Source organism: Triplophysa dalaica, chromosome 22 (assembly GCF_015846415.1).
Source record: "Triplophysa dalaica isolate WHDGS20190420 chromosome 22, ASM1584641v1, whole genome shotgun sequence".
Lineage (NCBI taxonomy): Eukaryota > Metazoa > Chordata > Actinopteri > Cypriniformes > Nemacheilidae > Triplophysa > Triplophysa dalaica.
Genome location: NC_079563.1, coordinates 13,676,932 through 13,691,992, shown reverse-complemented (window position 1 = coordinate 13,691,992; position 15,061 = coordinate 13,676,932). Strand labels below are relative to the sequence as shown.

The 15,061-nt window shown below is 38.7% G+C and overlaps 1 protein-coding gene across 1 annotated transcript in view; it reads left to right on the top strand.

Annotated features, from left to right (window-relative positions):
• Window positions 1-14,700, top strand: part of LOC130411438 (homeobox protein PKNOX2-like) — a 60,931-nt gene extending 46,231 nt beyond the window's left edge. The window contains exons 5-18 of the mRNA XM_056736057.1: window positions 239-410; window positions 2,354-2,539; window positions 2,832-2,967; window positions 3,396-3,493; window positions 5,711-5,830; window positions 6,293-6,369; window positions 6,527-6,699; window positions 6,795-7,023; window positions 9,056-9,105; window positions 10,174-10,365; window positions 12,490-12,632; window positions 12,922-13,136; window positions 13,471-14,204; window positions 14,591-14,700. Of these exons, the coding sequence (XP_056592035.1) occupies window positions 239-410; window positions 2,354-2,539; window positions 2,832-2,967; window positions 3,396-3,493; window positions 5,711-5,830; window positions 6,293-6,369; window positions 6,527-6,699; window positions 6,795-7,023; window positions 9,056-9,105; window positions 10,174-10,365; window positions 12,490-12,632; window positions 12,922-13,136; window positions 13,471-14,204; window positions 14,591-14,646 (2,581 nt within the window). The 3' untranslated portion in view covers window positions 14,647-14,700. The remainder of the gene's footprint in view (window positions 1-238; window positions 411-2,353; window positions 2,540-2,831; window positions 2,968-3,395; window positions 3,494-5,710; window positions 5,831-6,292; window positions 6,370-6,526; window positions 6,700-6,794; window positions 7,024-9,055; window positions 9,106-10,173; window positions 10,366-12,489; window positions 12,633-12,921; window positions 13,137-13,470; window positions 14,205-14,590) is intronic.
• Window positions 14,701-15,061: the final 361 nt, after the last annotated feature.

Below are 15,061 nucleotides of genomic sequence, written 5' to 3'. Positions count from 1 at the left end.
GAATTATTTTTGTGTTTTCCACTCAAGCAGGAATTTTTACAGGAAGGCAAATAAGGTGTATGTTGACAAATATAGTTGATCAATACATTTAAAAGAATGTGGACGAGAAAAAGAATCTGTAAATGATATGCTTACTGCATAAAACATAAAAATGCAGGAGCATATGGTATCACTCTGAACACAGCCAATCACTTATGATGAGAACACTTTACCACAGTTATGATCTTGTGTCCTGCAGACATCCTCTCTTCCCTCTTCTGGCCCTTCTCTTTGAAAAGTGTGAGCAAGCCACACAGGGATCAGAATGCATCACCTCGGCCAGCTTTGACGTTGACATTGAGAACTTTGTCCACCAGCAAGAACAGGACCATAAGCCTTTCTTCAGCGAGGACCCTGAACTAGACAACCTGGTATGCATTCAAAAGCCTCTTGCAGTTTTCTTTTATCTTTTCGCCTCATGTGATCAGTTCAGCCATTCAAGTGTACTAAATATTTTAGTTTACAAACACAACGGTTTCTTTCCTGGGTATGTAAATGTCACAACTACACCGCCCTCTGCTGGCCAAAATATAGGCATCATGCATTTTCTTTGCATTGGGGGAGAGTGGGGTAAGCTGTGCCACTTTGAATACTAATGTACTTGGGGATTGTGTGCAAAGTGTTACATTTCAAATAAAAAAGTTCACATAACATTTTAAATGCCATGTGGCAACAGGTATGCATATTTTTCTAGATGTTACTTATAACACACAAACTGATTCGTTTTATTGCAGCTTGTCCATAAATTCTAAGGGTCTCCTAAAATGATTTACTACTCTGGCTATACAACATTTTAAAAAGACGTCATGTTCTTAAAAACTAAAAATCTGAGATATTACTTACAATTACACCTAACCACCACAATCTTTTAGGCTATCTCTTTCCATTTTGTTCTTCCTTTTAAAACTCTCCTCCTTGTATTAATCATCTCTCCTCATCTTTGGCCTAAAGACAGTTAGCAGTAATTAGAAATTAGGGAAAAGGAGGAGGGAAAAGGTCACTGTTCATCATTACCGGGACGCTCGGCCGACTTGCGCTGCTCAGTCAATTAACTCTGCATCTGTGTGCTTTACGACACGCTGGTCACACGGGTCTTCCGTTCACTAACTCTTCAGCACGACAGTTATAGCACCACCGATGTGCTTCCTTCTCGCCTCGGAGAGATGGCACAGAGCCCTGATTAAACGAGCTGCAGTAATTGGCAGATTTATCTCCTCCTTGGCAAAGCATTTTTTAGCCCATTTGGTCGTCCTTGAGTTCTGACTTTGGGCGGCGACTGTTTGAATGGGTAGTTAGAAATGAAAGTTCAGTCATGTCCGACTGTATCAGCAAAACGGCAAAGTGTTTGTAGCATTAAGCAAAGCAACCAGGCAAACAGTTGCAGGAAAATCTGTCTAGCCGGGGAATGGATTTTTTTTATTTCTTATGAAAAGGAGCTGTTAAATAGTTATTATGAACGGTTCGCTATGTTCCAAATCTTCTGAAGCCGTACTATAGTGAGGAATAGACTGAAGTTTACAGAAGGCCTGAGTCATTATTTGCTGAAAACCTTCCCATTCATTGAAGCTTTTGCACACATTCAAATAAGAACATCATGCACCTACTATCACAACTGACCTGGTGCACATTGGCTCAACAGCCTCCATCCATTTCATGGTTATTGTACGGAAAAAATAAATTAGAACACAAAAATAATTTATGTTTATTTATGGACATTAAATATTTTTGGTAAATATTACTATTTTATACTATTGTTATTGTTATTATTATCATCGTTATTTACTGAATTATTATAATTATTAATAACTTCTAGGGGTGTAAAGACGCTCAACTTATGATAGGATATGATTCATAATCCATCCTGGTTGTATCACGATATTTTGAACAACATAAAATAAATAATAATTTTAACAAAATAAACCCGAAATTCAAATAACTAATTTATTTCCAACACATTGACCATTTGTGTTGGTCAATTTGTTATTATCAATAATATTTGTTAATTATCATTTAGGGTTTAATTAAACCTTTTGACGTAAAATATGTTACAATTGCCAAAGCTCTGTGAAACATATCTAATGTTTTTTAATATATATCTTTACATTCCTATTAACATAATCATTACTTCGTATATATGTTTAACATCGAAAAGCAGATGAATCATTTTTATCAAAACCTTCGTTTTGTATAAGTTTTCATACTTTTTTGCTTTTTGATACTCGAACTTCAATTTCTTTTGCATCATTGCCATCATCACATCAGTTGTATAGTCCTCTGCAATGAACACATAAACATTGCCTGAATGTTGCTGTAGATGGTGAAGGCGATCCAGGTGTTACGGATCCACCTGCTTGAGCTGGAGAAGGTGAACGAGCTCTGTAAAGACTTCTGCAACCGTTACATCACCTGCCTCAAGACCAAGATGCACAGCGACAATCTGCTTCGGAACGACCTGGGCAGCCCGTATTCCCCATCACAGACCAGCCTCGGTCTGCAGCAGGTGACTCACGAATTTCTTTCCTCAGACCTTTGATCTAATCGCTGATTCCAACACATCAACACGTCATATAAATGCACACGCTCTGCGCAGTAACATTTACATTCGCCCAAACATATCCCTCTCAGAGGGACACAAAAGGTCACACTTGGCTTGCCCTCTCTGCTCCTTCTGACTGAACTTTGCTGACCTCTGCGTGAGGAGACGTTTTAAGCGTGTTGGTGTGCAATTTCCGTCTGTGAATTTTAAAAGTGGAAGGTTTTGTGGAAACTAATCTCCTGATGTTTTCCGATAGGATCTCCTCCAAAACTTATCTCCGTCCCTCACCTCTGTATCCAGCACCGTCAATCCCTCTGGGATCGTGGTCCCTGCCGGCTCGCTGCAACAGAACAACGTTGCCATGACCACTATCAACTCTCAGGTGGTCTCAGGTGAGAGCCAATCATAGCTCTCTTTACTTACAGGGGCAGAGTTCTGTAAATACAAAACATCTTGGTCCAAATAGCTTTTTTGTTCTTATTCTCTACATCTAGTGGAAACAAACAAGGGAGCCTGATTTTAAAGCAATTTATCTGGATCTTTGAACAATTTTCTCTTCACAGCCATCCCACACAGAGCATCAGTCTTCGCAGAGTGAATAAAGAAAGTGTAATTGGTGTGAAATGAAGCTAATTAGCAGTAAAACAAGAACTCCTTGTCCTCTTCTTGAGCCCAACAGAAACCCCTTTTGTTTGATTTTGGCGTGGTGCTCGCGAGATGAATCGGTTTGTTTTTGTGCTGCAGGGTAATTATGTTTTCAATCTTGTTCAGGTATCACCCTTGATAACCCCAGTCCTCTGTCTGTAACTGAATCCCACAGGTGGGACGTTGTATCAGCCAGTGGCAATGGTTACCTCACAGGGGCAGGTGTTAACCCAGGGTTTACCGCCGGGAACCATCCAAATCCAAAACAATCAGGTGAGGGCAGCCCTGTTCAACTCAAAACACTCGCTGCTTTTTGATACTCTGATGCAGAGACAAGACGCATCTTAAAAGGGATCCATAGCCGATTTAGGTGTTAAAGTCTGCTTTGTGCATGAAGGCAGACATTTATTTCTAGAATTATATCTAGCCTCCAATAGACGGTTTCATCGGATTTTAATTATTATTAACTTATTTTAATATTTTATTGAATATTTATTATATTAAATGATATTAAACTACTCAACAGGAATTGATTCTTTGCTGAGGTCTACAATTGCTTCCGAATGTTTAGGTTGTTGCTGCACAAACCGTCTATTGCTTATATTGTAAATTCCATACGCTAGAATTGTATATATATTTATATTTTATATATATATATATATATAAAATATAAATATACAATGGTTTTTAATTATAATTAACATAATGAATTATATTTAAAAAGGCGTCTGCTAAATGATTCATTGTGAATATTTAATAATTTAATACAATTTTCTTCTTCTAATGCATTTATAATATGGATTTTTTTTAAATAACAGCTAATATTATGTGTAAAATATCACATGCAAATTTCATTTTATACCAAAATATTTCAATTACATTTTTATTCAAAGATTTATAAAGGAATAGTTCACCAAAAAATAACAACATTTCCTCATGCCATTAAACAATTTTTAAATCTAAACAAACATTTAGTTTTATTTTATATTTCAATTCTGTTGTTATCTTCTTATATGGTACTCAAATAGTGAAGCTACTACAAGCACATACATTATCATTAAAGTAATCCAAATGACTCACAGGGTTAATAGATATCTTCTGGTGAAAGAGAAAACGTTTTTAAGAGAAAACCATTTTAATATTTCGCGATGTTAAAGTGTAAAAAAGCTAAATTCACAAATAGCAGCATGTTAACAACTTCTAATCTCATCGATTGTGTGTCTTCTGATGAAACACGCTTATGACACGCAGTCACAAGAACACACTTTTCATTTTGGGGCAAATGTACTGCAGAGATGACGTAATTTTGTATGCAAACCCCGGAAGCGAGTTAGCATTTAGCACATCCGGTTCCATGTCAGTGTGGCTTCTGTTTCTAGCCTCTTACTTGTTAGCTTTTTACGTCTGCCGATTTTATATATGCTTCAAATTCGTTTGAAAAGATTATCTTGACAGACAAAACGTGTTAATATCATACACCTTTGTTAATCACAGAACTTCTTTTTGCGATCTTTCAAAATGGGCCTTCTGCAAAAACTCAAGGCTTTCAGCAAAGGGAACCAGTATATTAATATTTTACTGTAACTGTTTATTTTTGCAGCATTAACTTATTGGAAATGTTCAAAACCTTTTGGTTTGTAGTGTAGTTCCGCTGTTGACTAACGTTAGCTGTCGAGTGTAAGACAGGTGAGTCAGGTTTGACAGACAGCTGTGGTCTATGTGGATATCAAACTTTGGGCCAAAGTACAAGCTGGGGAAAGAGTTCCGCCCGTAGCTACATCTCCGACAAGCTTTCAGTAATAATACCCCCGCATGAAGCCTCCAATTAATTCACCCCGCTTCCTGAATCACTCACTTGCACGCTCAACCCCAGTTTGCGTGTGTGTGTTTTGAGTAGAGGATGGGGGTAGAAACCACATGATACCCAGCTGCAAACGTAATGAGGAGGTTGTTTTTAGAGCTTGAATATTATTTATTTATTTAAAAAATTTAAAGTCAGTGGGGAGCTGCTGCTTTTTATGGCTTTTGGTGGCAATGGTAGCATGAAATTAATTATCCTTATTTTCAAAGCGTAAATGTAAATTTTTCCTTTTTTCTCTCCTTAATTTATTTATCCGCGCATGAAGCGCTCTCAGATTATGCATCTTAAACTTCTCTGAAATGTTAATATGTCGGTCTCCGAAGCGACGAAAAATAAATAGTTCAATAATTTCGCTTCAATACTCTTTCTCGCTTTAGTTGCGCTTTAAGTTTGATGAAAGGAAAAAATTGAAGACATTTCCTGAAGCTCTCGTAGCTGATAAAAGGCCTTTGTAAATGTGCACTCCTTGGCTTTAATTTTTTAGGTATCATTACTCCAATTGCGTTGCTATGGTGACTGAAGGCATTCCTGCCCCTGCCAAAGAATTGGCGACTGGCGACTCTCTTTGTTTCCGTGGCAACTAACCCTCCCTCTCTCTCCTCACTCTTCCATTTCTCGTCTCTTCCAAGGTGAACCTGGACTTGTCTTCACTCTTGGACTGCGATGACAAGAAATCAAAAAACAAAAGAGGCGTTCTTCCCAAACATGCCACAAACATCATGCGTTCCTGGCTGTTCCAGCATCTCATGGTTAGAAAGAGGACAAGCCTTATCTATTAGAATTTAAAGTGTAGTTTATTTCAATCATTTCAATTCTTGACACTTGATAGTTGGCCCCAAAGTGAAAATTCTGTCATTATTTACTCGCCCTCATCTAATGTCAAACCTGTATGGCTTTCTCTGTTCTGCAGAACACAACATAAGATATTTTGAAGACAGTTGGCTCCAATTGACTTTTGTGTCCATACAATAGAAGTGAATGCAACCCGACAGTTTTGTTTACCAACATTCTTCAAAATATCTTCTTTTAGAAAGCCATACAGGTTGAGAATGACAAGGTTGAGGGTGAGAGAATGTTGACAGAATTAAAAATTTTAGGTGAACTATCCCTTTAAATCTTACTGAGGGCAAGACACTACACAAAATATGAGAAAGCTTGAATGCCTCACTCTATCCTATTGTAAATAAAATGCTCTTATTTTTGTTTTCCAGCATCCCTATCCCACAGAGGATGAGAAAAGGCAAATCGCAGGACAAACCAATCTTACCTTGTTACAGGTGAACAACTGGTAAGGACCAGCATAGTTAACTATAAATTGTATATAAATTGGAATACACAGCAATTTGGCGCCATCTAATGGCTAGAGACAGAAACACTGATTTTCAGAAACTGAAATCCTCTTACTAGCCTCATTTTTTCTCTCTCCCTTTCCCCCCTCCCACAAGGTTTATCAACGCCCGCAGGCGTATACTGCAACCCATGTTGGATGCCAGTAATCCTGACCCAGCCCCCAAAGCCAAGAAGATGAAATCCCAGCACAGACCCACACAACGCTTCTGGCCTGATTCCATTGTAGCTGGAGTCCTGCAGACACACGGATCCCACACTAACTCAGACGGTTAGTGAAAAAAAACACTTTTTAATAACACACACCATTATATTGTTGATTGATGCATTTTTATTTGCCAATGTTTGTGTGTGCATGCGTTTTAGGCTCGCTAGGAATGGACGGCCTGCAGCCTTTGTCCTCGGATTCCGCCACGCTGGCGATGCAGCAAGCTATGTTGGGAGGAACCGACGACTCTATGGACGGGACGGAGGATGAAGATGAAGAAGAAGAGGAAGAGGATGGAATGGACGATGAGGAAGATGAAGAGGAAGAAGAAGAAAGCGATGGCATTAGACGGAGAGATCTGGGCCTCAACCATCACGACGGACTGGAGTAAAGGAGCAAACACGTGAAAATGACATAATTGACTCGACTTATACAGTACTTATCCCCATGGCAACGCATTTAAACGCCACCTAATTGGTTTCCAATGGACACTAAGTGCCATGGAACGTCCAATCAGAGTTTAGGAGGAGGTTAATGGTGGATTTGGTAAAACCTAATACAAAATTCATGTTTAATATGACATTTTGGGTGAACAATGCAATTGTGCAAAGAACGTACTGTATTGTATATTGGGCAGACTGCCGAACATGCTACTCTCATGCATATAATCCATTTAAAGCCTTACTTTGTTTCACGTTTTCTTTGGTTCTCAGGTGTCCCAGCATGGCATAATTTCTATCCTCACATGTTATCGATAACCATGCAATGAATGGATGGCATGTTTTTTGCTTTTTTATTTTTGTAGAGTTAACAAAATAATTCAGTCTTTAAAGTTTGAGAAAAAAGAAACAATCTAAATGCCTGACAGCACAATGTATGTACATTTGATAGTGATGCATTTACACTTCATATTTATTTTCGAAAACTGAAAAGGATTTTGGATGCCAATTATTCACCGTAAAATAAAAAGGCAACTTATAAAAACGAGCCTTATTCAGAACAAAAGCATGTTGGGAGACTTAACGCAGAGTGCTAAGCATCTCTTTCAATGTACGGAGCAAAACTCTTATACCCGAACCGCAGGACCTACAAAGTTTACTGAAGAACACTGCAGGAATTAAGACATATTTGCTGGTGCGTATCACATCCTGAAACGCCCCTCTTTATTTTACGTGAAGGACTAAACAAAAAACTGTGAAGATATTTCTGAGCTATTGAGCTAACTGTGTCTATGGATTTAATCACCTGTTTCTGATGTGATGTTTAGAGAAGACAGAGGATGTTTTTGAATGTTATTGCGGTCGGTCTTTGTGAAGTACATGTTTCTCATTATCCTTTTATGGGTTGTTTTTTTAAATGGTTCTTCCAGAGCAAGTGATGATAGGGGAGGTTTTTCATTTGTTTGTATACATTGTTGTCATAATCTATTGTGTTTCAGTAGACCATTTTTGATAATTAAAAGATAAGACTCTGTGTTTTGAAGCTGTTACATTACTCTAAATGATAAGCCACATAAAAACTCAGACATTAAAGGGATAGTTCACACAAAAATGAAAATTCTGTCATCATTTACCCTCTTGTCATTTCAAACCCGTATGACTTTCTTTTTCTGCAGAACACACAATTAAATATTATGACAAATGCTGGTAACCGAACAACAGCAGTGCCCATTGACTTGCACTGGTTTTGTGTCCATAGAGTAGAAGTGAATAAGTGCCATTGTTTGGTTAAAAACATTCTTCGAAGAACCTTCTTTCGTGTTCTGCAGAAGGAAGAAAGTAAAACAGGTTGGAAATGACAAGGGAGTGAGTAAATGAGAATTTTCTTTCAATGTATAACTAGAAATGTTTATATATATAAATGAATCGTCAGGGAAATGTCTTAAATATTAAAGATAAAAAGACACAGAAGTCCTAAAGATTGAACTATTTGCCTTTAAAATGCATATAATTATGTTTGACTTTATTTGATGTTTTGCTTATAATTAAGATGTCCAAACAAGGAAGCAAAATGTTAATTTCAATAAAATGCATAATCCTGTTCTGTATTTGAGTTAGATGGGATGCTGGTTCAGATATTCGTGCAAAGTTTGCAGGGTCAACAGTATATCGAGGAGCCTACTGTAAATCTATAGATAACAAGAAACTAAAAGCCACTGTTCTCCAAAATGCATTTGAGGTTCTCAGATTTATTTGGTTTTGTACGTTATTTTACCCTTCAACCATTATGTATGACTATATATCCTTGCCGTTCAGGATATGGAGAGAAAGTGTATTTAGTTTTCTTATTAAATACAGAGGAAATTAAAGAAAATTTTCGGTTAGCGTGTTTTCAGACTGCAGCTATAAACTTCTTGAAATGTTGTATCCATCTAAAATAACAGAGTTCTCTACGTGTAATTGTGAACATGGTTATAAAGCAAGGGCTCTTCGGCACTGTCGAGTATAAATAGCGTGAGAAATGACAGAGGTAGGAAAAGCCACATGGCCGGGCTCATTTGAAGTGGATTTGTGCCACTGGGCTGAGCATGTAATGTTTGGTCGATCTACAGGACATCTCCACCCATACAGTATCCACCCTTTCTCTATTGCCCCTGCTGTTTATGCCCCAGAACTCTTTCAATTATCCTGTAACCCAGTCCAGCCCAGTACAGCCTCTCATTTTACACAGACCTCCTCCAGTATTAAAGACCTTCGCCAGCGTCCCTGTCCTCTCCAGCCACAGGACCAGTCTAATGTTGGATTGAGACTGGATACATTCTCCTGCTGGACGAGGAACCCCTAAGGTACTGTAAAATTAATTGTGTTAAATGATTGTGTGACCTTATAATCATTGTTTGACCCCTTATACTCTGAACATTTGTGGTGTACATGGTAATGGTGTGATGATCAAATCTGGTGATGATGTCATCATCATGTCGTTCAAAATCTGTATATATCTCTTTTATATTCATTATATATCTCAGTAGTTTTGTGTTCATACATTCTAAGTCAATTATGGCCAATGTTGTTTGGTTACCAACATTCTTCAAAATATCTTCTTTTGTGTTCTGCAAAAGCAAGACATTTGTACAGGTTTGGAATGACAAGAGGGTGAATAATGTCCCTTTTTGGGTGAACTATCCCTTTAATTTGATAATTTATTGTGTGTAAGGACTATTCTTTTATAATTATTCATGTATAAGTTGTTAGTAAACCACATGATTAAGTTGTTGAGATATAAGTAGTTGACAAGATTTTTTTTTTTTTTAATTGAATGCATTAGTGAAGGAATGGTATAATAAAAGAATGGTAAATCTGTCACATTGCCTACAATGTTTTTTATATTTTCACCTTCAGTATCCATTCATACAAGATATTAGGTTAAAACATAATGATTTAATGATGATTTATGTTTATTTCAAAATATACTATATACACAATTTCCAACATGCATTTGTATACATTTTAATCCAGAAGATTCCCAAAAAACTGGAAACAGCACATAAAACAACAATCAGCCAAAAATAGCTTTGTGCTTTTCAATTGCCGTCCACAGTTGCCAGTATGTCTATTGCCAGCTCAGCCGCCCAGGCGATGCTCTCCGATGCCCTGCTGAGGGACAGTAACGGCGACAATCGCATCAAGCACCTGGAGTTGGAATTGCCTCTGGATAAAGTCATCAAGTTCGTGTCTGTGGGCCTGCCGCTCCTTCTGGTGTCCATGGCCTTTGCCAGAGAGATTTCCATCGGTAAGCATTTCCTCTTCTCTAGAGTCCCTGCACAATTTGCGGGGTGTCAGAATAGCATTGGCACTGCAAAAATTCTGTAAGAGTTAATTGACTGACCATCAGCTTGACCGCCTGGGGGATGGAATGTTGGATGCAACAACTGATGTGACTCCCTTAATGCTTAGGAAGGGCAACCCAATCAAAATTCCGAGTTAAGCATCCGTTAATCATTATAAGCAATTGATAGGACACCTCCAACCAACCAGAGTTGCTTTCAAGGGAAAAATCTTTTTAGTGCCTAGAACGCCATAAGTGCCAATTCTGTGTTTCACAGCCAGAGGAGAGTTGGCTCTAGATGCCGGTAACTTCTAACCATCCTGCCAAAGCTGCATTGAAGAGATGCGTGTGTTTCGTGTAGACAGCTGACTTTGAGGTCGCAATCAGTTCCTCTGGAGCTGGTCTGCAATCATCTCACACAGATGTTAATTGGCAGGAGGATGATTAAGTGAGACGTGCAGAGATGACAAGAGCCTATAATTACAGTCAGCCTGCTCTTTCCCAGCTCTCTATTTCAGACTAACTGAGGATATGCTAATTAAAGCAGGACGTGCCAGGCAAGCAGACACTGATTTTGAATGGCTCCGATCGGGGTCTGACAACACTCAGGTTATTTGGTTAGAATCTATCAACACAAACTTTACGGTGGAAAGAGCAAAAAAATGTTGCACCGTAATGCATTTCGAGAACAGAAATGAATGATGGAGACAGCGGGGTACAGAAGTCTGAGTCCCCTACATTGTAAAAAATGCTTGGTTGAGTTAAATGAGTAAAATAGAAACTTTTTCAAGCCAGCATGGTTGGGTGAAATATGGACATTTTTGAGGTTAATTTAAATCAACAGTTGAGTTTGTTCATGTTTTACCCAATTAAAACAACCGAGCACTTTTTAGAGTATACTAAAATGCGTTTAGTGTGCATAGTGCATTGCGTACTACGCGAATGTGGGGTTACTTTCAAGCCAAGCTCAGGGTCAAAATGGAAGAACCCAACCGTTGGGTTATGTTAAGCCAGAAAATGTTATTTTGACCTAACAATGGATTAAACAACCCATCATAGGTTAATCTACAACTGAGAGGGTATTTGTCCCTTTTTAAGCCAGTATTAACACTCTATTGCAAAATTTTTGTTATTGCAACAATTTGGGTAATTAAATAAGATTCATTGGAAGAAGTACACACACTTCTTTTTAACCCAGTGCTGGGTCGAATAGCGACAAACCCAACCGTTGGGTTAAAGTAAACCAGAAAATTTTCATATTTGACCCAGCAATGGGTTAAAACAACCGAACATACAGTAGGTTCATATACAACCCAACGGTTGGGTCAAAAACAACCCAGCATTTTTAGATTTGTTTATTCAAGTTATTGCCAAACCTGATGATCCTTGTATTCCCAGCATGACTTGAGAATATTCCAAGCAACATTCTGTGTGCTTCAATAAAAGCAATGCCATTTAGTGATAGCCATCCTTAAATGCCTCACTATGTATATACTGTATTATATTTAGCAATAGAGCATCATTTAAAATATTTCTTCTTTATTTCACGTAATAACTGTAATTAAAAAAACGTAAAATCAAAAACAAACAGTGTGACCTCAGGGTTTTGGACCCCACAGTGATTATTTGCTTTACACAGATCAAGATTGAACATTTTAAGTCAGCTCAGCATCAGATACCTATTTATATCTCTTCTGGTTTTGTATATAATTTTGTATTTATGCTTGGTATATAATTTGCAGAATGTTTTGTGAAGTTCAGTTCTCTGTAACATCTGTGAGGCATGTCATGTTCAGTAAATTGGAGGTTGACTGTAGGTTTTGGAGGGTGGCACACATGTTTAAGTGGTCTTTATACCGTATGGTTTGGCCTCCTCTCAGCCATGGAGACACACCCTCCTGCAGTCGGCAGAATCCTCCACAAAAATGGAACTTTCCGTACCACCCTGATGGTTCACCATCTGTATCTCTGGAAAATATCTAACCACACAGCTCTTGTCCAGCCTCTACACTAATACACCATCAATTGGTCTCAGAATATTGTTATTTAGAGCTCACTAATAGTAATTTTCCCTGTTTCTTCTTTCAGGCCCACAGATCAGCTGCTTTCCTCCAAACAACTTCACAGCAAAGCAGGCAGAATATGTAGACACATACTGCTGGGACTCCCTTATGCATCATGAGTTCGACACAGATGGGAACTTCGAAGAACGTTCACTGTGGGTGCACAAAGTAAGTTATGAACCCTGTTACAGGTGGATGAAACATCTCACGGGACAAAATAAAAAGTGCCAAGAAGACTTTTTGGAGACGAAATGGGGAGTTTTACTACTTTATAGCTCTGTATGTCCAAACGTAGGAAGTTAAGGCGTAACATTTTATACAAAATGTATACTTAAAGGAACATCACTTTATTACGTTTCCTAAAATGTGACTCTAGCATTTGCCAAAAATATGTGAAAACAATATTATACAATACTGTACAGTACTATACTATATTTGGTCTTCTTGGCTCCTTCAGATGTTCCCATACTCCTTATTGGTCATGGCGGTGATGATGTACATACCTTCCTTGATATGGCGTTTTCTGGCCGTGCCCAGCTTGAGCTCTGACTTGCTCTTCATCATCGACGAGCTGGACAAATCTTACAATCGTTCTGTCCGTCTGGCTCAGAGCATCCTGGAGCTCAAAGAGAGATCCGAAGACCCCCTGCAGTTTCAGACTGAGCTTGAGAGGTATGGGTTATTATCATCAGTTTTCAATTTGTTTTAAAGGTGAAGTTTATCATTTTTCATGAAATAAAACGTTTTACTCAGACAATCTCTTTTGGCTTGGAAATCCTGCATATTCAACATATATAAAGTGCAACATAATATAAAAGTTATAAACACTAAAAATTATGTTAAACTGCTTGGTTATTTTATGTTGCAATAATTACATCATTTATCATAATATATCATTTTTTAATGATATATTATTGTCAGTTTAGGCATTATAAAAGCAACGATCATCTTGTCTCCTGAACTCAAAAAAACATTATAATTATGTATTTCATGTTTGTCTCTTTAGAGCCAGGAGCAAGCGATACTTTGAGTACCCCCTGCTGGAGAGATACATGCAGTGCAAGCACAGCTCCTACTTCCTGGTCAGCATGCTCTTCTTGCGAGGTTTCCTTCTGCTGACCTTCATGTCCGCATCGTGCCTGTACCTGGTTTACTTCCATCTCTCCGCCTTCCTCCAAGATGAATTCAGCTGTTTCGTACGCACCGGGCTCCTGCGTGACCAGCCCTGGGTGCCTGAGCTAGTTCAGTGTAAAATGACGGGCCTGCTTGTGTTCCAGGTCATTAGTGTGGCTAACGGCGCCATCTATGTACTGCTGGGCCCTATTGTTCTCTTTAGCCTGCTGCGCTTGTTCTGTTGGGACACGACCTTTCTCTCTCTTTATGAGGTGCTGCCCGCATTAGGCCTCATCAGCGGACAGAAACTGGGCTGCCCGCTTAATGACCTCAACGTGCTGCTTCTCTTCCTTCGCGCCAACGCAGCGCAACTGCGCTCGTACGGCCGCCTGAGGGCCGTGTGTTCCCTCGCGCCTCCTCGACTGAAGGGAGGGAACCGCATGCTGACGGCGGAGCAGGCTGAGGAGGCGGTGGAGGCTGCAGAAGAGCTCGAGGAGGAGATAAGAGAGGCCAGAGAGGAGGGCAAGCTCAATCTCGTCGACCTCATGACTTTGCTGGGAGCAGCCAGAGGGAACGCAGTGCACTGCCCAGAGCAGCGCCCTCTTGTGGAGGAGGACATGACGCTCGGTACAGTCACTCTGATAAATGTACTCAAATGCATAACGCTAGTTGGCGTTTTCGTGGCTATTATTTGGAACGTTCAGAAAATCGTCCAATGAGGTTGCTGTGCATAGCGTTGACCTTTGATATACGGTATATGTGATTTATGTATATAACCTGTGTCTGTGGATATATTTATCAAAAAAAGGAAACTAAAAAAGGTTCTTGAAGATATACATTCAGACATCCGCATTCCAACCTCTAAAAGTTTGTTGTCAGTGTAAAAAAGAAGTTTTAAAGGAAGCTTAAATTATTTATGGACTGACATAAAAAAATGCACTTTATTCACCGTTAGGCTTTAAAAATAAATAAAAACAAAGTAAATAAATAAAAATGTTTTTATTTTTTTACAGAGCCTAACCGCCAGGTGTACCATGAGTTGGAGACTACAACATGTTGTTTTGCCTAAAACACCGACCAATGGACTGGGCCTGTAAGAATTTATAAATGGCCTCAGAGCAGCTAAATCTCTGATATGAAATAATGATGAACAGAGGGATGAGTTTACTCTTCAACCAAAAAAATAAGAAAGCCCAGACTTAGTACAATCCCTATGGATGTCTCACACAAAGCGCCTCAGGAATACAGAACAAGTTTGTTAACATTGTGAAAAAGCCTCCAATAGAAAGGTTCCCTAAACTTGAGGATCTTTATTTATTCTTTATATTTGTTATGGGTGGATTCTATACTAAGTATAATCGTTTTTTTTAATCTGCCTTTGATTTGATTCATCAGTCTTTTGTAAGTAGGCGAAATAAATCGTATATGTTTGTTTGTATCTTCAGTTGTTGGCGTCATTCATTTTCATTTTTAAAAGGTCCCGT